Source organism: Pelodiscus sinensis, chromosome 1, assembly GCF_052426305.1.
Source record: "Pelodiscus sinensis isolate ZL-2025 chromosome 1, ASM5242630v1, whole genome shotgun sequence".
NCBI lineage: Eukaryota > Metazoa > Chordata > Testudines > Trionychidae > Pelodiscus > Pelodiscus sinensis.
Genome location: NC_143052.1, coordinates 233,839,749 through 233,860,771, shown reverse-complemented (window position 1 = coordinate 233,860,771; position 21,023 = coordinate 233,839,749). Strand labels below are relative to the sequence as shown.

General features: G+C 43.2%; 1 protein-coding gene across 3 annotated transcripts in view; it reads left to right on the top strand.

Annotated features, from left to right (window-relative positions):
- Positions 1–21,023, top strand: part of MGAT4A (alpha-1,3-mannosyl-glycoprotein 4-beta-N-acetylglucosaminyltransferase A) — a 126,097-nt gene that overhangs the window by 73,164 nt on the left and 31,910 nt on the right. For all 3 annotated transcript variants that reach the window (XM_075916644.2, XM_075916656.2, XM_006137401.5), the window contains exons 6-9: positions 4,419–4,465; positions 5,087–5,200; positions 7,070–7,145; positions 11,483–11,597. In XM_075916644.2, coding sequence (XP_075772759.1) covers positions 4,419–4,465; positions 5,087–5,200; positions 7,070–7,145; positions 11,483–11,597 — 352 coding nt within the window. The remainder of the gene's footprint in view (positions 1–4,418; positions 4,466–5,086; positions 5,201–7,069; positions 7,146–11,482; positions 11,598–21,023) is intronic.

Sequence of the window (21,023 nt, the reverse complement as noted above, 5' to 3'; positions counted from 1 at the left end):
CTTTAATAATTTTTGTGGGTCTTCTCTGAACCATCTCCAATTTATCAACATCCTCTTCATTGAAGGCACCAAAACTGGAGACATTATTCCAGTAGTAGTAGTGTTATGTCCATACGAAGCACACAAGCTCTTTTAAAGGGGAGAAGGCAGTACGCCACATTTATTGAGACTACAACAGTTAGCATATGCTTTTCACTCTCTCACTCTCACACACACGCGCTCTCTCTCTCTTTATCTTTCGCTCCCATTCTCCCACCAGTCGATGTTCTAGTTACCAATCCAGAGTCTGGATCAATCGAGTGGCCAGCCAGATTGATCGCAGAGCGGAGCCGGGCTTTGTCGGTCGCAATCTGATACTCCTGGAATTGGTGGCAAGATGAACCCAAAGTCCCATAGCAAAGCACCCTGTTCTTATATAATCCTCTTTCCTCTGTTGAAGTCTATGGATTTCGCTGTCAGCTTGTGACTGGTTACTCCTTAATTGATGTTATCTTTTGACGTTAACATTCCAAAACACTGCCGAGAGGCTCAGCCTGTCCTGGATTACTTAATCAGTTGTTTTTAGGGGTGCCAGCTCCACCTTAGTCGTCAGTCTGCCAATCCCTGATCATGGATACGCACTGATGGTTCTTTGGTGTCGGTAAGTCTCTTCGCCCCCTCTTCTCTTGACCATCTGGTTTTAACAATGGCCTTCACACCTCATCTTTCTGATTATACATTCTTCATTCACATAAACAGTCTTTCACATATACAAACAGCAGTGTTTTTTATTGAGCAAAAGCAAAAAGCATTGTAAATTAAACCTTACTAAATCTTGTAATCAATACAGTTCACATTGAAGGCCCGGGCCTTCAATATTTCTAATCTCATTAACATAGAGACAATACAAAATCCTGTGTCTCAATTACTAAACCTTAAAACAAAGAAATGTATATTTAACTAAAGGGCCTAGTGGTCTGTCAGATGCATTTCTACCAATGAGGGTGGCTGGCAGGATAAAATTAAGTCATACATTACTACATTATTGAACCTGAAATACAAATATAAAATCCCACTGCTACAGTAGCACCAGTGCCAACTAGATGTAAAACGAATTTATTCTTACTGGCCTTTTGGCTATCGGGTCAGATTGGGAGTCTTTCCCAAGTTTCTTTCTTTGGTGACTCTCCAACACACATTGATATATCCCATCTTTTTAGAGACTCACTTTGGATTTTCTGGTTTGGCTCATCACAACATTAAATTTGCCCATTTAAAGGGAAAATTTGTGTTTTTCTTCATTTTCTCCCCTACACATCTGTCTCTGGAGATATCGTGGATTCATCCTTAAAGTTTTTAGAAAATAAGATCTTCCTCAATTAATAGACAAAAGTTTTTATCTTTTCTAGGATGAGCCAAGTGATGCATATCTGAAAGGAAGTCTCTAATCAAATATAAGTAGGGTCCTACCAAATTCATTTTGTCTCTGTCAATTTCACAGTCACAGGAATTTCAAAGTCATAAATAAAACTGAAATGTCAGGATGTTGTAATTGTAGGGGTCCTTTACCAAAAAAGGAGTGGTATTGATGTGAAGGTATTGTAGGGAGTGTTGCAGTATTGCTATCTTTATATAGCTAGTGCTGCCTTCAGAACTGGGGAGCTGGAGAATAGTTGCTTCTGACCAGGAGCCCAGCTCTAATGCAGAGGTGCCACCAGAAACAATTCAAAAGTAAGGATGATATGTTATGGTATCAGGGTCCCTGTAAGCTGCACAGCTACCTAATAAGCCCTGTGCAAGGGCTCACGGGTGTCTGTGCATAGAGCTGCCATGACTGGAGAAGAGGCGCGCACTACTCTGGCCTCATTAGCAGGGTCAGAATAAAAAAGGGGCTTTGGGGCTGTAGCCTTAAGGCTAGTAACCTTAAACAGGATTAATATTGCTATAGAAATTCTTGGTTCCTATTCACCTTTCAATACACATAGCTCATTAATGCTAATCTGAGTTATGAGCACATAAAAAGAAGAGTATAAATTATCCTTTTGTTTTCCATCATTTGTAAGAATAACCAGCAAGAGGCAGTAAATAAAACATTTTGATGAACTTCCAGAATCAGCTTTGATTTGTAAAAGTCTAGAAAATTTCCTTTGAAAATTAATAATTAGTTTATCAAAGTATTAAATTAATAGCTGTAACAAAGACTGATTTTCAACTTTGATTTATAAAATCAAAGGCTCACTTTTCCCATGTCCATGGTTACATATTACAGAAGAATAGGTTGTATAATATGGCAGGTTTAGAATGTTGGTGACCCACATCTTATAAAAGGTCAGGATTTAATTTAACTTAAAGTTGCAAGATATTTATGCAAAATTTAAACTAGACTTAAGAAATTGCTAGTAGAAATTTGTCTCTTGCAAAATTTAGAACCTGATTCATGAAAGAGTGCTTTCCTGAATAGAGGCTTAAGCATGTGAGTTGAGACCTTAATTGGTACTATAAATTACAGTTTTTATGTCTATTTTCAAGACAAATAATCTGACTTCTAGTCATCTAGTTGTAGAAAAATTGTTTATCTGTTAAAGTATTTTTCCTAAGAACTGGTAGTTCTTCATGTATGCATAGATCCCATTGTAGGTGTGTATGCGCTACGTAGGTGTAAGCTTGGAATCTTTTGACTATCAGTGTCTGGGGGGGCTCTGTGTGTGCCCTATTCCTTTTCGTGCACCCATACAAGGAATAAAGGGCAGAGTGGCCATGCCCGTCCCTCAAATATTTCTGTGCCTGTGGTGTGAAACAGAATCTGGCCTGTGGCTCAACCCACTTCTGATATATGTAACTCTTCTCAGGTGAAGAAATATCTTCTTCAGGTCTCCCATTAGTTAATTTCTTCATTTAACTTTTTTTGATCTTACTCTTCCATCCTGACAGAAAAAAATAAATTAATACAGATGGAGGAAATCCTCCTGGACATCCCACTGTACAGCAGGGCAAGGTGCTTTGAGGCAACCAGTAGCTATAGTGTACTTCAGGAGTGCTCAGATGTCATTGCACTGCAATCCCTTTCTGACAACAAAAATTACTACATGACCCCAGGAAGGGAGACCGAAGCCGAAGCCTGAAACCCTGCTACCCTGGGTAGGGGGACCAAAGCATATGGGTTTTAGCACCAGGTAGAGACCTTAACCTGAGCCCCACTGCCCAAATTTTGGCTTTATCCCTGGGCCCCAGTGCTCTGGCTACAGCATCTGGCTCCAGCAAGTCTAACACCAGCCCTGGTGACTCTGTTGAAATGGGGTCATGACCCATTTTGTGTCCTAAATCACAGGCTGAGAAACACTGGTATATTCAAAACTCACTGGGTTCAAACCCTGTCTTTCTTCATTGTATTAAAGGCCATCGTAGATTAACAAAGCAGATGCCTATTTTATTTTGGAAAACCATCCTTGTATCCCCAATTAAGTATACTATCTGCTGCTCTTTTTGTCCTGCACTCAGAAATCCTGGGATGTGAAGGTCAAACTATACCTCTTAGAGCAATCCATGGGGGTAGCTTTGAAGGATGTCTGCATTCCTCAATCCAGACAGTAACTGAGAAGTTTATCTTAGGCACGTGTTCTGACGATCTGGTTCTAGAGGAAAAGGACAGTGAAGAAGGAACCAAAACCATCTGTGCAGGCACTAGCATCACTGACCTTTGCTTGATGCCAAAGTCCTCCATGCCAATTGGGGAAGAGAGACGCAACTCCATCTTCCAGAGCAGAAAGGCATGCCTGCACCAAGTGAAAACACAGCTTGGAGAGGCAATATGTGTATCCTGCAGAAAGAATTCTGGACTGAGAAAGAAACCCTCAACATCAACAAAGGATAGTACTAAGATAGCAGCACCACCGTCTGTGGCAAGGAAGACAGGCCCAATAATATCAATGCTGAAACCCATGCCAGCACTAGAGCCAAAATGCTTCCCAGTACCAAGATATACCTTCAAGCCTCACTCACTGCTCCTCTCAGTGCAGATATTGGCACTATTCCATTCCCAAAACACCCGCCTCTCTGAAATTATGAAGGAGTCTTGGGTTCTAGTTACTTCATTACAAATTCACCTGAAAACAACACAAATACCTTAATTTTTTCTTATGATTTTTAATTAGCCATTTTACTAAATAGTACGCTTCACAGATGTATCTTTTTGTAGGTTTAGTAAAAATTACTTTTAACTCTTTTTGGCATGAATCTCATTACATGTCAGACCCCACTAAAAATTTTTGCAGCAAACATTTAAGAAATATAACTTTTTAATTGCATGTCTCCAGTTTAAAAAAAAATCCCAGTATTGTTAGCACCTTGTGTTCTAAAAATGGTTGTGAAATGTTACTATTTAAAATCTTTTTTTTAAAGGGGAAAAGTGTAGTTACAAAATTGCTGTTTTCTTTTTCCAGACAGATCTTGACTACGTACACAGTGTTGTAGCAAGCCTGGAGAAAGAGTAAGTTTGGGGAGTTGTTTTATTTTCTTAACAAAGCTATGCTTTGAGGGAAATATTTTGGTTACTTCCTTATTTTCCTCAAGGTGGTTTTGGTTTTAGAAAAAATGAGCACATGAAGACAAATCAAGGAAAAGTAATTCAGAAGATTAAACTGTAAAACAGTAAATGGGATTAAATGGATTTGGCATGACAAAAATGGATTGGTTTGGCATCTGCATTCATTTTCTCCTATGCAGTAGTATGCTCAAATTGAAGTGTAGAAGGGAAAGCCCAGGTATTTAATAAATTGATATTATATTCTGGTTAATGTAATAGAATTAGATAACAGGGACTGTTTGGGAAGACTCACTTAAAAATAACTTTTATGCTAGTTTTGTTTTATGTTGCCTATTTAAAAAATTAATCTGCTATATTATGCTGTCAAATTAAGAATGTAATTTTACTAGACATAAATCCTGCAAATCATAAAAATTAAAAGATGAGGTTTCGTTCTGATGTTCTTTGAAGGTATAATTATGCATTTGTTCCAGATGATTACAAATATATTTTATGTGGACACAGTAACTGCACCAATAATAAATAGTCCCATTGCACTTATTCACTTGATGTTTCTGATGATAGATTTTCTACAGAAATCAGTTCTGGCTTGGTGGAAATAATATCCCCGCCTGCGTCTTACTATCCTGATTTAACAAATTTAAAAGAGACATTTGGAGACTCAAAAGAGAGAGTCAGGTAAGATTTTTTTTCTCTTAGACTTTTCTTGTTTATGTAATGCCAGACTGAGTTCTGGAAATATTTTTGTATAATCTTGAAGTACAGGCAGTCCCTGACTTACACGGATCCGACTTATGTCGGATTCGCACTTACGAACGGGGCTTTCTCACCCCGGAGCTCACAGGCAGCGGTCCCGCCACCTCGACTTCCGGGGCGAGAAAAGCTGCTCCCGGTGCCCCTGGTCTGCTGGGGACCGTCTCCAGCAGACCAGGGGCACCGGGAGCAAAGCCGCAGCAGCGGCGGGTTCCCACGCTTCTGAAGCTTTGCTCTGGCCTGGGGCAGAGCAGCTGGGGTGCTGCCGGGTTGGTCCAGTAGTGCCCAGAGCAGCCAGAGCAAAGCCTCAGAAGCGCGGGACCCTGCCGCGGCTGCGGCTTTGCTCCCGGTGCCCCTGGTCTGCTGGGGACCATCTCCAGCAGACCAGGGACACCGGGAGCAAAGCCGCAGCCGCGGCAGGGTCCCGTGCCTCTGAGGCTTTGCCAGAGCAAAGCCTCAGAGGCGCGGCACCCCGCTGCCGCTGCGGCTTTGCTCCCTGTGTCCCTGGTCTGCTGGGGGGGAGGGCCGCAGCTAGTGTGCCCTCCCCCCCAGCAGACCAGGCTTTTGTTGTGGACCCTGGGGCAGAGCAGCTGGGGCGCTGCCGGTTGGTCCCGCAGCGCCGCTCTGGTCACTACTGGACCAACCCGGCAGCACCCCAGCTGCTCTGCCCCAGGCATCCTGATTCAGCCGCTGCTGGTCAGTTTCAGCAGCGGCTGAATCATGATGTCTGGGGCAGAGCAGCTGGGGTGCTGCTGGGTTGGTCCAGTAGTGCCGAGGAGCGGCGCTACTGGAGCAACCCAGCAACACCCCAGCTGCTCTGCCCCAGGCGTCCCCAAGTCAGCCGCTGCTGAAACTGACCAGCGCTGACTACAGGAAGCCCGAGGCAGAGTTGCTCTGCCCCGGGCTTCCTGGAATCAGCCGCTGATCAGTTTCAGCAGCGGCTGAATCTGGACGCCAGTTCCGACTTACATACAGATTCAACTTAAAAACAAACCTACAGTCCCTATCTTGTACGTAACCCGGGGACTTCCTGTAATGTAGAAACTAAGGCTCTAATTCTTGAAAGAAAAACACACAAGTGAATCCCTATGAAGCACTGCCTGCGTGTGTTTTTTTTTTCTTGGGTGTAGAAGCCTATTGTTAAGTTTTGTGGTTTTTGTTTAATGAGGTGGGAGTCCAGAATATAACAGCGCAGAAGATTCTTGTTATTTAACGTCATGTTGGTTGTCTGTTCTTGTTTTCTGTTTTCCTTCGTGCTGTCAGGAATAAAACTATATTCAGTAATATTTGAAGGGTAGCTGTGTTAGTCTGGATCTGCAAAAGCAACAAGGAGTCCTGTAGCACTTTATAGACTAACACATGTATTGGAGCGCAAGCTATCATGGGCAAAGACCCACTTCATTAGATGCATGTAGTGGGTCTTTGCCCACGGAAGCTTATGCTCCAATACATCTGTTAGTCTATAAGGTGCTACAGGACTCCTTGTCGTTCATTCAGTAATATTGTTTAGTTACCAATATATTTTTAGAGAAAGCTCAAATAGCTGCAAAGGATCCAGTTTAGTTGGGCCATTCCTCTTGCTGTGTTGCAGCATACATGGGGTGAATTGACCTGGTTGAGGTTGTTGTTTTTTTCCTGCCAGATGGAAGCTTTTCTGAGGGAATAATGCTGGATCTAATTGTTCTTACATTCAAATAATATGTAATAACTTGTCATCTTTTATAATACAATTCATGGTATTGTGAAATAATTTTTAGTTTATAATTCCTTGGCCTTTTTAACATTTAATTTCAGATGGCGAACAAAGCAAAACTTGGATTATTGTTTTCTTATGATGTATGCCCAAAAAAAGGGCATTTATTATATTCAGGTAAATCTCTTTTCTTTGATGCTATTCAAAAAAGCCTGAAATACCATGGTGATGGGAACATCATAAAAAGCAAAGTAGATATAAATAGAATGACTATATATTTGGAAGGTTATTGCAATTATGGTTATTATAGTATAGTGAATGTGTGTAAATTGAATTACTTGCACTGGCTAAACCAGAAACCTACTGTATAAACTCAAACATAAGTCCGTTCATAAAATGACCCCCACCAAAAATGTCACAGGAAAAAAATGTTAAGTCAATGACCTATTTATAAGCTGACTCCAGTGTACAGACTTCCAGTCCCACCTCATCACTGTCTGCATGGACTGAGGGACATGCTGGCTGCAGGAACATAGTCTTTCAGCTCCCAGTGGCTGCTGTTCGCTGTTTCTAGCTGATGGAAACTGAGAGGTTCCACGCATGCAGCCAGACATTCCTCAGCCCACGCTGCTTCCTGCAACTTCCATTAGCTAATGGGCTCCTGTCCACTGATCTTCTACGTTGGCTTTATGTAGCTCAGCCATACGGTCTGCCCTGCCTGCTTGCCACTGCAATCCTAGTGCTGGCTGCAGGCACTGGACCTTTCATCTCCCATAGGCAGGAGGTAGGGAGGAAAGGACAGGTGCTGCTTCCTGTCCCAGTATAGGAGGAGTTGGGAGAGGGATGACCTGGCCCATGTCTTTGCTAAGCTCATCTCTTCTTCTCTTCCACATAGGTAGAAGTAGCTTTGACACCTTCCTGCCAGTGCAGTGTCAAAAGGCAGCTAATTTATTCAGGCTGCTGCTGGCCACTGACATAACTGCATCCTTCTCTTCTTCTCCTCCCCTGCTACAGCCTGGGCAGGAAAGAGTTAAGCCTAAAGGATGCATTGCGTGCTAGGGCCCGTGGATCTGGTGGGTGAAGAGGATACTAAGGCACTGCCCTGGGGTAGTTGAGGAGCCCGCAGATTTGGGGTGTGAACAGGTTGGAAATTACTCCCCCTCCACCCACCCAGTACTCCAATGCTTAGCTGACAGGTGGAGAGACTTTCCCGTGCCAGTGCTGTGCAGGGCTTTGGCACGTGCAGGTCCTGGCCAGTGCCCTGAGCTAGAGAGTCTTTAGTTTTCCTGGGATGCCTGCACAGCCAGAGGCAGTAGGGCAAGGAAGGAGCCTGCTTGCCAGGCTGCTGGTGAGTGACCAGGTCTGGTTCTCAGCATAGAGTTGTAAGTGGGACCAGCCCTACTAGTGGGAATATGGAGAAGCAGTGGGGCTCGGGAGGCAACGAGGCAAAGCAGGGAGAAGATAGTGAGAGGGAGAACATGTAAAGGGCTGATGGGTGTGCAACAGAGGTGACACGTAACTAGCTCCTGCCTGGTGTGGGTCCACCTTCACCAGCCACAGTAGTACACAGACAATGCCACTTGGAAACTGGATGGGGACAGGACCCTGCTGGAGGAGAGCTGGTATGTAGCTGGGCTTCGTAGATGGAGCAACAGGGGGAAGCAGCCAGCCTTGTGCGCTGGATCTTTGCCCTATCACCAGCTTTGCACATCCACTTCCATAGTCAGTCACTAGACTCCCACACTTGCTGCTGGTGGGAAGGCAGCTGGTGAGCAGATATCTGGCCACCAGCTGGATCCACCAGTACTAATCTGAGGGAGTGGGGCTGGAGGACAGAAAATATGGGATAATTTGCCTGTTTTTAAGAAAAGGCAGCACATTTGCAGAACTGTCCCTTTAAAAATGGGACATTTGGTCACCCTACATCTTCACTTCTTTATCAAATACATTTAAGGCTAGAGCTGCTATTAGTAAAAGAGCAGCATGTTTTCTTCAAGCAACATTTTGTGCCATGATTGCCCCCTACTGACACACAAAACCACCTGATCACAGTATGGGACTTCTATTTTTACACAGAGAAAAAGAAGAAAATTATGGGTCCCAAAATGAAAGTGAATTAAAATGAGATTTAAAAAAAAATTGACACATTTTTTTAAATGGGTGAAACTTTGTTATGGTTTGATCTACAGCTGTATTCAAACTGTGTGAATGCACCCTCCCTTTATGATAATTGTAAGATACAGCTAAGGAGTTACAACTAAAACAAGGTTTATTAGATTTTGCCCAGAAACTAGCACCAAAGTTCCCCTGGGTATTTTGACCAGGTGTCTGAAAGAACACACACAAACTAAAAACAGAAAGAAAGGCAGAGTTAAAAAGAAAGTCAAGTGATAATTCCTGTGAGCACTTGATTGTGGAAAAAAGCTAGGGAAAGAGTTTTGATCTGGTGTTGGCTTATAGATGCTTGGGGTTGTAAACTTAAAAAACGTTCCCTTTTGCTTTTTGTACCTCCTGCATTCAGACCAGCAGGATTCTGTACAAGCCTTGCAAATAAACAAGATTGCATTAAGGAGATTACCAGACTCCATCAGTTTTACTTGCAATTGGAACATCACCAGAGCCCCAAAGTTTGAATAGCTGCTCATATCAAAGTGGGGCAGCAATACCAACATTGCACCCTACATTTACTGTTTAACAATGGCATTAGAGAATGATGATCTGATTGGCCTTTCAGTTAGATTAGATTATACCATAAAGATGTATAAATAAATGTATTAAAAGCTAACAAAATAACAAAAGTGTAAAATTCCTTTTCTTTATTCAGATTTTACACAATATACTTAGTCCCTTCAGTGTTGTCTTGTAGTATGTGTTTTTAGGATGGTTAAGGCACATAAACTTCGTCTTTCTATCTCACAATACACTAATGGATGCAGTTATAAGACAGTAGTTAAGCTGTTAGTAAGATGTGGTCCTGTCCATGGATTTTTACAGCACCTACCACAATGGGGTTCTTATCTGGACTGGAACCTTTGAATGCTACCATGATACATATAGTAAATAACAAGTAATGCACTTTATGGACTATTTTATTCTCACACTGTGGCAAATCACTCAAACATATTCTTACCATTTATATTTGTGACAATAAATCCATGAAGAATTAAAAAATCAATGAGATTAATCCATTTTTATATTTGTTTTTTTTATTTAACTTTACTAGTCCTCACAGTTGACATGCCATTTTATATATACAGCTTTGTTGCTGTCAAGTTTGTCTTAGAATATTAGAGACACAGAGTAAATGAGGTAATATCTTTTATTGGACCAGCTTCAATTAGATTTGAAATAAGAGCTCTTTATAAACTTAAAAGCTTGTTTCTCTCACCAGCAGAAGGTGTTCCAGTAAAAGATCACCTCATTCACCTAGTGTGTGTTATGCCATTTTGTAAACTATCGTGTAGTCATCTGCTATGATGTCAGTTTTGTTACAAATAATACATATATTCACATGAAGTAAAGCAGGAATACAGCCAATTTGTCTATATCCGGAAACTCACAATAAGTCATTTATGTGCCTGCAAACAAAATACGCTATAGGAAGAGATGTATGTATGGGTACTAGTATTCAGCATATCCACTACAGGCAACAGCTGTAAACGGAAGTGGGCAATTTTGGGGATAGAGTCCAAAACTCTCACTATGGAACATTTGACTTTTTTTAAAAAATGGTTTAATCATGCCAGTATTTGCTTCATAAGCATAATTCTAAAATGGAAATTATGCTGCTTTGAGTTATATAAACATTTTTATGCTTATTTTCTGTGGTGATCATTTTCTAAATTTGCTGAGATAATTGCTTTTGAGGGAATGGGATTATAACTTCTGTTTTCAAGCTGTTATTTTTATTGGCCCTTATAAAATGAATGAAATAGATGCTTAGTTTTCCATCTAAGAAATGTGCTAGGGCAAATAACAAATAAAACATTCTAGAAGTGAAAAAATGGTGCTTTCTCTTTTGCTGGAGTTTTGTTTTGTGCCAAAAAGTAGTAACTTCAAGCAAATTCACAACATTAGTGTACTAAAGTATTCAATATTGATACAGATTTATGAGCAAGGATTAGAGAGCACTGTTGATATTTTGTAATTTAGCAGCAGTTAAATACATCCTCACTGGAATCTTTATCTGGGTATTATATACTTTTAAAGAGAATTTTAAAAAAAAAGTCTAGTTAACTCTTATCTTGTCCCAAATAGTTGGTGTATACATACCTGGATTTTTATTAAAAAGAGTTTCCAAGTAAATTATCCTCAAATAGGTGGCCTGTGGTCAGTCATGCTTTTACAGCAATAATTCTTGTATATGATACCTGGATACAAGCGTGGTGATTGCACTAAAAATCTATGGATAAATACACATAAGAAGTATATTTTATGACTACTTTTTCTTTGCTATGCTACCTTTTGCTTTGCTTTTTCTGCTTTGTGTTAATACAAATGTTTGATTCCTCTAGCTTGAAGATGACATTGTTGTCAAGCAGAATTACTTCAGCACGATAAAAAATTTTGCACTTCAGCTCTCGTCTGAAGATTGGATGATTTTAGAATTTTCTCAGCTCGGTTTCATTGGTAAGAAAAATATCCTGTTCAGTAGTTTGAAAAGAAAAAATTCAACCAGTGGTTACTTAAAACTACCTTCTTTATTACTGAAAATGGCACAAGGAATAAAAGCAGATTGACTTGTATTGCTATATGCTGTAACTATACATTACAATAATTGTGGCTACCTATAGATCAGGCTGGGCAAAAGGGCCTCTGTAGGCCGGATCCGACCCGCCAAGCGGGTTGATCAGGCCCCTGGAGGCCCTGCTGCTTCCCCCTTCCCCCAAGCCCTGATTGGTCTGGGGGCGGGAGGAGTGTGCGAGGTTTCCTCTGCCCTACTTTTACCCTGACAGGAGCACATGACAAGGCGTGAGAAGGCTTCGCATGCTCCACCTCCCCAGGCCAATCAAGGTCATAAAAATTATTCTCTTTTGCAAAAAGTTTCTATCCTTGTCCTCCTGCTGCCACTTTGAGCAACCATGTGACTTCCAGAGCATGCCCCCAAATACCACTTATTGTTTATAATGTTTATAATGTTTAGATAAAGACAAAGTCGAGAGAGAAAATACACACTCCAGTATCTTAGATTCTGTCATGAAAATAAATTTGTTGCCTACTGTATATAATAATGAGATTTTACTGACACACACAAAATTTACATAAATGCAACTGAAAAAAATTTCAAAGGGATTTAATGCTTTGAAATCTGATACTACAGTCACAGTCTGGTTTGATCTAATTTAACCATAATGAACTAGGCCCCCACAATGATAAATTGGAAACTAATTCGGAGAAGCTATGACAGTTTTCCATTAGTTAGTCAGCATCACTGATTCCAATTCAAGTATCATTAGCTGAACACACAACAGGAAGAGGAATCTGAAATGTGGCTAGTTAAATATAATCCTGAATGTTTTTCCTTCACTCCCAACAATTCAAATTTGAAGACCTAGTTCTCTACTTGCATACTCGTCTCAGTTCATTGTATTAAGGTAGTGGGAAACAGTGAGGCTACGTCTACACTGGCATGAATTTCCAAAAATGCTTTTAACAGAAAAGTTTTCCGTTAAAAGCATTTTCAGAAAAGCACGTCTAGATTGGCAGGATGCTTTTCCGCAAAAGCAATTTTTGTGGAATAGCGTCTGTGGCCAGTCTAGACGCAGTTTTCCGCAAAAAAGCCCCGATCACCATTTTTGCGATCTGGGCTTTTTTTCGGAAAACAGTACTATGCTGTCTACACTGGCCCTTTTGCGCAAAAGTCTTTTGGGAAAAGACTTTTGCCCGAACGGGAGCAGCATAGGATTTCCGGAAAAGCACTGATAATTTTACAGGAGATTGTCAGTGCTTTCCGGAAATTCAAGCAGCCAGTGTAGACAGCTGGCAAGTTTTTCCGCAAAATCGAATGATTTTGCGGAAAAACTTGCCAGTCTAGACACAGCCTGAATGTAAAATTAGACTCTTGATTTCAGAATTTTGTCATTATTTAAAGAGCCTGCTTTCCCTTGAAGTTAGCTTAGTATCAAACATGTTTTTAATATGTTCTTCTCATGCATGTCTTTGATTATGCTCCCTCATAGGAACTGGGGGGAAATATAACCTTTTACTGGGCTGTATAGCAAGCAAACTGGGTGTTAACTGGGTTGAAAACGTCAGCCAGCAACCTTTCCCCAAACCAAAATAGCAGAGGTGGTGATCTGTACATTTTATAATGAGCTGGAAGGCTCGAACAACAAACGCACTGGGGAGACAGGAACCTCAACAAATGAGAGGAGGAAATTTTCCAGTTCTTCTTCAGGTGATGTCCCGTGGATGCTCCACGTATAGTTATGGGCTTGTCCTGGCTCCGCAGATCGGAGTTTTTTCTAAGCAGTTGCTAGTCGGGCTGCACATGTGCAACAGGTGTCTCATGTTGCTGGCAGTTTGACTGTTGAGCGTGGTCCGACTCCCTTCCCTCAGTTCCTCTTCTACTGCCTTTGGCCATAGATGGAGTCCTGCCACTTCAGGCACTTTTCTCCTCATAGATAAAACCTTCAAAAAAAACCTACACCTTCACAGCCTGACACCCTCACATAGTCAGCAGCTTCACTAACCTCCCCCGCCTCCAGCCCAACCACCAACACCTGGAATATGCCTGCCTCGCAAGGCTTTAAAAAGTGTGGTGGCTGAAGCAATCCTATCCCAGCCCCAGACAGACACAGCTGCTGTGTCAAATGCTTGGGGGAGGCACACAGTCCTCAGGAATGTGACCATTGTAAAACCCTGCCTGCAAGAGCGAGAGAGGACAGAGAGCTTAGCAAAATGCAGGACAATGTAGCACTTTAAAGACTTAGGCTCCTTGTGTCCCGTATGGAGAGGGCTTTACAGCCCCAAGCAGAGGTTGCTCAGGATCAAAGGACACAGATCCCCAAGTGCAAATCAGCCTCCTTAATGCTGAAGGCACATCAAAGGAGCAGGAATTCCCCTCCAGATGCCTGCTGCAGGCTCCATTCCCCAGAATGAATGGGAGGGACCTGGCAGCCTCAGAGTCATCTTCCTCTGCACCGGCCAGGCACAGACAAGCTGCGAGATCTCTCCCCGCACCGGGAGAAACTCACAGACAGCCTCCGGCACGGAAACAGGCACAGGCACATGCGGCACCGGATGAAGCAGCGGAGCTGGCTTCAAAGTGGCCCTGCAAACCCTCGGTGCCCATTACAGCAGGACTTTAGCCCACAGGCTAAGCAGATGGGCTTTGAAACAGATGCAGATTGCATGGAGCTAAGGGGGAACTATACCAAGCACAGATGACTCCCCTCCCCCACCTACATCAAGGGAACAGTCCCTGGCACTGTACCCACCCTATTCAGCACCAAAGCAGGGATGGGGATACTCAACAGAGATCTATGATGAGAAGAATGTGTTCTCCTCCCAGCAGGCATCCTTCACTTCATCTCTACAAGGGCACCACTACACCCCATGACTGTATCACCCACAGTGGCACCCAAGCTGGTATTACCCACAGCCACATTGCCAGCGACAGTGGGCACCTTTGGATTGCTGGGCACCACCCAAATACCACTCTATTGCCCCATCCTCAGGAAAAAGGCAACCACCAGTTTCGCCGTCCCACTCTATGGTAGCCATACCTGACTTGGAGGAGGAGGAAGGCCAATTAGCTGATGATCAGGATGACACTCGGCTGGCACAGTCACAAGACAGTCCCACTTTCCCTCCATGGGATGCCATGGTCCTGGATGATGATCACATGATAGTGGACCTGAAACAATTCCAGAACCTTTTTAAGAGGGTTGCTACATCACAAGAAATAAAACGTCAGGAGATTAAGCAGAAACAGCATGATCTTCTGAAGAATATCCACCCATCATCACAGGGCAGAATCTCATTGCCCATGGATGAAGCAATTATGGAGGTCTCTGGAGACATCTGGCAAACACTAGCATTGACTCAGCCGACCTGCAAAAGGCGGACAAGAAATATCTCGTCCCACCTAAAGATCTAGATTTCCCTTTTTCCCATCCTCAGCTAAACTCACTGGCCATCACTGCGGCAAGCCAACGGCCCCTCACCTTAGATCAAATAATGGCAACAAGAAGTACAAGAGGCTAGACCAATTCAGAAAGAAGGTCTCCCCATCTACCACCCTGCAGCTTAGAATAGCCAATTACTAAGCACGTCTGGCAAATCACAACTTTGACAGCTACTCCAGACTAGCAGACCTGATAGAGCATCTGCCTGATACCAAAAAGCCCATACTCAGGGCAGTCATATGTGAGGACCACACAACTGCCCATACAGCACTGCTGTCTGATTGATGTGGTGGACACAGCAGCGAGAACAATGGCTACAGCAGTCATGATGAGAAGAACATCATGGCTTCAGGCCATGAGGGTACCAAAAGAACTGCAGTCAAAGATAGAAGATCTCCCCTTTGACGAGCACAAGCTTTTTGCCAGCAACACTGATGAGAATAAGCACAACAGCAAAAACACGCTCACCACCTTGTATACTCTAAGAATGTACACACCACTGTACAGGTGCAGGTGCAATACCCCGTACAATAAAAGCAGGGACTCGTATTACAACCGTACTCAATACAAACCAAATGAGTACAATCGCACCAGGCAACATACCCAGAGGAACCACAAACAACAACCATGTCCCTCTGGTGGCCAGACCTTGAAGCAGCAAATTTGAAACATTGATTGAGGGCATGCCCAACCTCCCCAACCATCCAGTGCAACGAGACCAAAACCATCTATTCAACCATAGATTACGCTCATTCCTTCATCATGGGCCTCCATAACATCTGAACAGCGAGTCACAGAAATGATCCGCATGGGATATTCGATTCCATTCAACTCCCTCCATCATACCCCATCCCTCTTCAGTGACTCATCTCATGAGATACCCCTCAAACAAGAAACCAACCTGCTTCTTCATCTAGGAGGTACCCAAACCATACTGGGGAAGGGGGCTCTACTCCACCTATTTCCTGACCCAGAAGTGTACAGGAGGCTGGAGACCAATCCTAGACCTCTGCAAATTAAAGTTCCTCCGAGAGCAGAGATTCAAAATGGTCACTCTGGCTACAATCATACCACCGCTGTACAGAGGGGACAGGTTCGCAGTCTTTGTCTTACAAGATGCATATTTTCACATTGCAATACAGATGGTTCTTTCATTTTACAGCAGGCGGGGATCATTTTCAATACAAGGTCCTTCTCTTCGGCCTGTCATCTGCCCTGCGAGTATTCCCCAAAGTCCTAGCACTTGTGGCTGTATACCTTACACAACAGGGGGTAATGATTTCTCCCTACCTCGATGACTGCTTACTGAGAGGTCGTTCACAAGGGGAAGTGATCAACATAACAAAGACCAAGCGACCATTCAACCTGCTGGAGCTCTTAATCCACAAACAGAAATCAACACTCAATCCAGTTCAGGACTTAGGGCATCTAGTCTTGCTGCTATGAATTCTATCAGCCAGGGCATACCTTCCACAACATGGGTTCCAGACTATTTGAGATTTAGTTCTTGCCCTCACCGCAAACCCATCCGCCACAGTCTGTACTTGTCTTAAACTCGTGGAGTACGTGGTGGCCACCACATATGTGATACAGTATGCGTGCCTCCATTCCCATGCCTTACAGCATTGACTAGCATTGGTTTACATGCCCTCATGTCATTCGTTGCAAAAACTGGTGCTTGTGCCAAAGCAAGTACTGCAGTCGCTCAACTGGTAGACATGTCCACACAACCTCTTAACTGGAATCCCATTTTTACAGGAGGAGCCTGCCATTCAAATTACCACAGACGCTTCACTACTGTGTTGGGGTGCACACTTCCAAAGCAAAACTGCTCAGGGCAAATGGCTGCCAAACGAGGCTCTGTTACACATCAACATTCTGGAGCTCGGGGCTGTAAGAAATGCCTACAGGCACTTTGACCCTTCCATAACCAATTGCGCAGTTCGTGTTCTCACAGATAGCACCACCACTGCCTATTACATAAACAGGCAGGGGGGGAGCGTGTCCCAGAGCTCTGCGCACAGAGGCAATTTGCCTCTGAAAGTGGTGCATGAGGCACAGTGTTACCCTGAAAGCCATGTACTTACCAGGGGTCAACAACACCATGGCGGACTCCCTAAGCCACAACTTTACAATTTACCATGAGTGGGAACTCCACCAAGCAGTCACAGATATCGTCTTCCACAAATGGGGCTATCCCAGCATGGATCTCTTCACTACACCACCAAATGTCCCCAGTTGTGCTCTTGAACAGGACTGGGTGGGGGATCTAAGGGAGATGTTTCTCCTTACATGGGATGAACCATTATATTATGTCTTTCCCCCAATTCCATTGATTCCTAGGGTGTTGTGCAAAAATTCAGCTTAATGGCGCTCGGGTTATTTTGATAGCTCCGCTTGGTCCAGACAGATTTGGTATCCAGCCCTTCAGGACTTGTCTCTCCAACAAGCTCACTCACTATCACTTTGCTACAACCTCCTATTCCAGAATGGAGGCAAGCTGTGTCACCCAAAACCGCAGTCGCTACATCTCTGTACATGGCTCCTCGAGGGTTCCATGACCATAAGGCTCAGTGTTCTGAGCAGGTGAAGGATATTCTACTACACAGCAGGAGACAGTCCACCAAGGCAACTTACCTGCAAAAATGGAGGTATGTCACCTCCTGGTGTCAGCAGACACAAGTCCATCCCAATGAAGCTCTAGTGCAAACCATTCTGGACTACTTACATATCCTGAAGATGGATGGGTTATCCATCTCTTCGATCAGGGTCCATCTTGCTGCCATCTAGGCTTTCCATGAACAGATTGAGGGGGTTTTCATGTTCACAGACCGACTATCACGGAGGTTCCTCAAAAGTCTTCACAATCTGTACCCACCTCATAGTGCTAACCCTTACCTGGGACCTTAAGTTGGTGTTGACTGCTCTCATTAAGCCCTCCTTTGAGACAATGGCTTCGTATACTCTTTCACTATTCACCATGAAAGTTCTCTTCTCATAGCCATTACTTACGCGAGATGAGTCACTGAAATAGGCACACTAATAGAGGGCCTGCATTATACAGTGTTTAGTAAGGACAAACTGACTTTGAGGCCACACCCAGAGTTCCTTCCAAAGGTCGGCACAAACTTCCACATCAATGAACCCATTGTCTTGCCCGCATTCTTCCCCAAACTTCATGCTTTGATCGGAGAGGCAATGCTGTATTCAAGGGACGTACAAAGAGATTTGGCTTTTTAAAGTGACAGAACCCAAGGCTTTTGCAAGACCCCATGACTCTTTATTGCTTTGACTCGCCTTTCAGCGAATTTCAAAATTGATAGTGACTTGCATTCTCCAATGCCATTTACTCTCTGGTAAACAGCTGCCAACTCTACCGAGAGCCCATTTTACTCGGGCTATTACAGCATCCATGGCATTCTTTAAAAATGTGCCTCTGAGACATTTACTGAGCAGCCATGTGGTCCTCTAACCACACACTCTCTAAATGTTATTCAATAATGTCCCAATTAGAAAAATGATACAGCGGTGGCTACAACACTTCTGTCTGCATTCATTAAACAGTAACTCCAGTCCCACCAACCGCACGGGACACTGCTTGGTATCATCATATGTTGAGCACCTATGGGGACGTCACTCGAAGAAGAAAAGGGAGTTATTCACCTTGTGCAATAACATCTGTTCTTCGAGGTGTGTCCCCCCGTGGGTGCTCCACAATCCTCCCTTCTTCCCCGCTACTCGGAGTACATCTTCTCTGCGATAGACAAGGAACTGAGGGGAGAGGGTCGGGCTGCGTTCAACTGTCAAACTGCCGGCAGCGTGAGACACCTGCTGCACATGTACGGCCCGACTAGCAACTGCTTAGAAAAAGCTCCAATTTGCGGTGCCGGGATGAGCCCGACACCATATGTGGAGCATCCACGGGGACACACACCTTGAAGAACAGACGTTACTGCACAAGATGAGTAACGCCCTTTTCTTAAGCCAGGCAAAAACTAGTGTGTCTTCATCTTGAGTCACACAGGGTAAAATACCTCCTATTAGTTTCATAGCTCCAAAATGGGCAGGAGTGAAAACAGGAAAATGACCAGACTAAAGTGGAGAGCTAAAAGTTTATTTATTTGAGATCTTCTGTTCTCTGATTCAGCTCTCCTGCTAAAGAATTTTCTGTACACCTTGTAACTCTCTGTGACTGCCCAACCTTTGTCTGAAGAGACTGGACTGCAACCTAGAATGCCATGGATCTCAGTTTCTGGATTGAGGAGATAAACCCAAGTAAAATCCATAATTAAGGTTTTTGAATTTCCTTTACAGACTAACTAGTCTCATAGCAGCGTTATTTTGGAATAACTGATGTTATTTCGAAATAACAAAGTGCACATCTACACAGCAAGCCATTATTTCAAAATAATGTTGAGATGGAGGACTTTTTTCTCCAACTTCTATAACTCTCGTTTCATGAGGAGTAAAGGAAGTTGAAGGAAGTGTGTTCTTCCTTGACTTCCTGCTGTGTAGATTGCACCAAAAGCCAAATTACGCTATTTCTATTTCAGCTACACAATTGACATAGCTGAAGTTCCGCATCTTAATTCAAGTTTTAGCCCTGCTGTGTAGACGTGCCCTTAATGTAGATTTTGTATCAGATTCTGTGGTTTTTACAACTAATGTAAAATTAGTTATAGATTTGCTTCATTAGCATAGTACAAGCTGGAATGTCTTGTGGTATGCCAGAGCTTGCCATTTGCAATTTTTTGTGAGACCGAAAAGGCAAAATATTTAAAATTTACCATGTGTTGAATCCTTGTTTATGCTTAAAATGTGGGACATGCAATGTATAACCCTATGAGTAGAGCCTTACGCGAATACAAAATTTGTATCTGCATCAGATCCCAAACATGGTCCACAGATATGAAGTGGATGTCCACAGATTTACAGTGGCCTAGATATAAAATTTGGATCTACATCCATCCACTCTCCACAAACATGGTCTAGCTTCTGCCAAACATAGGCAATAGCAAATATGAAGAGAAAAATCATGGAAGTCAGGAGAAATTCCAGAAAACTAGAAAAGGGCAAATATAGTGCCCATCTATACAAAGGGAAATAAGAACTACCCAGGAAACTACAAACCAGTCAGTTTGACTTCTGTGCCAGGAAAAGAAAATGGAGCAGGTAATTAAGGAATTCATCTGCAAATATCTGGAAGAAAACAAGGTGATAGGTGACAGCCAGCATGGATTTGTAAAGAATAAATCATGTGAAACCAATATGATACCTTTCTTTGATAGGATAACAAATGTTGTGGATTAGGGAGAAGTGGTGGACATGGTATACCTAGACTTCAGTAAGGCATTTGATATGGTCTTGCATGACTTTATCAGTAAACTAGGCAAATACAATTTAAATGGGGCTACTATAAAGTGGGTGCATAAGTGGCTGGATAATCATTCTCAGAGAGTAGTTATTAATGGTGCACCATCATGCTGGAAGGACATAAGTGGAGTTCTGCAGGGGTCTGTTTGGGGACCAGTTCTGTTCAATATATTCATTAACGATTTAGATATTGGCATAGAGCAGGGCTACTCAACACGTGGCCCGTGGGCCACATGCCGCCTGTGGCCCATTTGCTTGTGGCCCACAGAGCAATTTGGGTTTATGCGTGGCTCAACATGCAGCCCACAGGTGGGATCCTTTGAACATGGCTTCCACTGGGAACACGCTCCACAATGGCAAGGTGTTTCCCAGGCAGGGTGAGCACTGAAAGACACAAGTGGACAGGCTGGCTGGAACAGATGGGTACAGGGTGTTAGCGTTTCTAACCCCCAGGGAGGAGGTGCCAGGAGTGCAGGGGCATTGTGGGAAGTGCTTTGTATTGATGCCTGTCGGTGTGAAAGAAGCTATTTGCATATATTTGCATGTATATGCA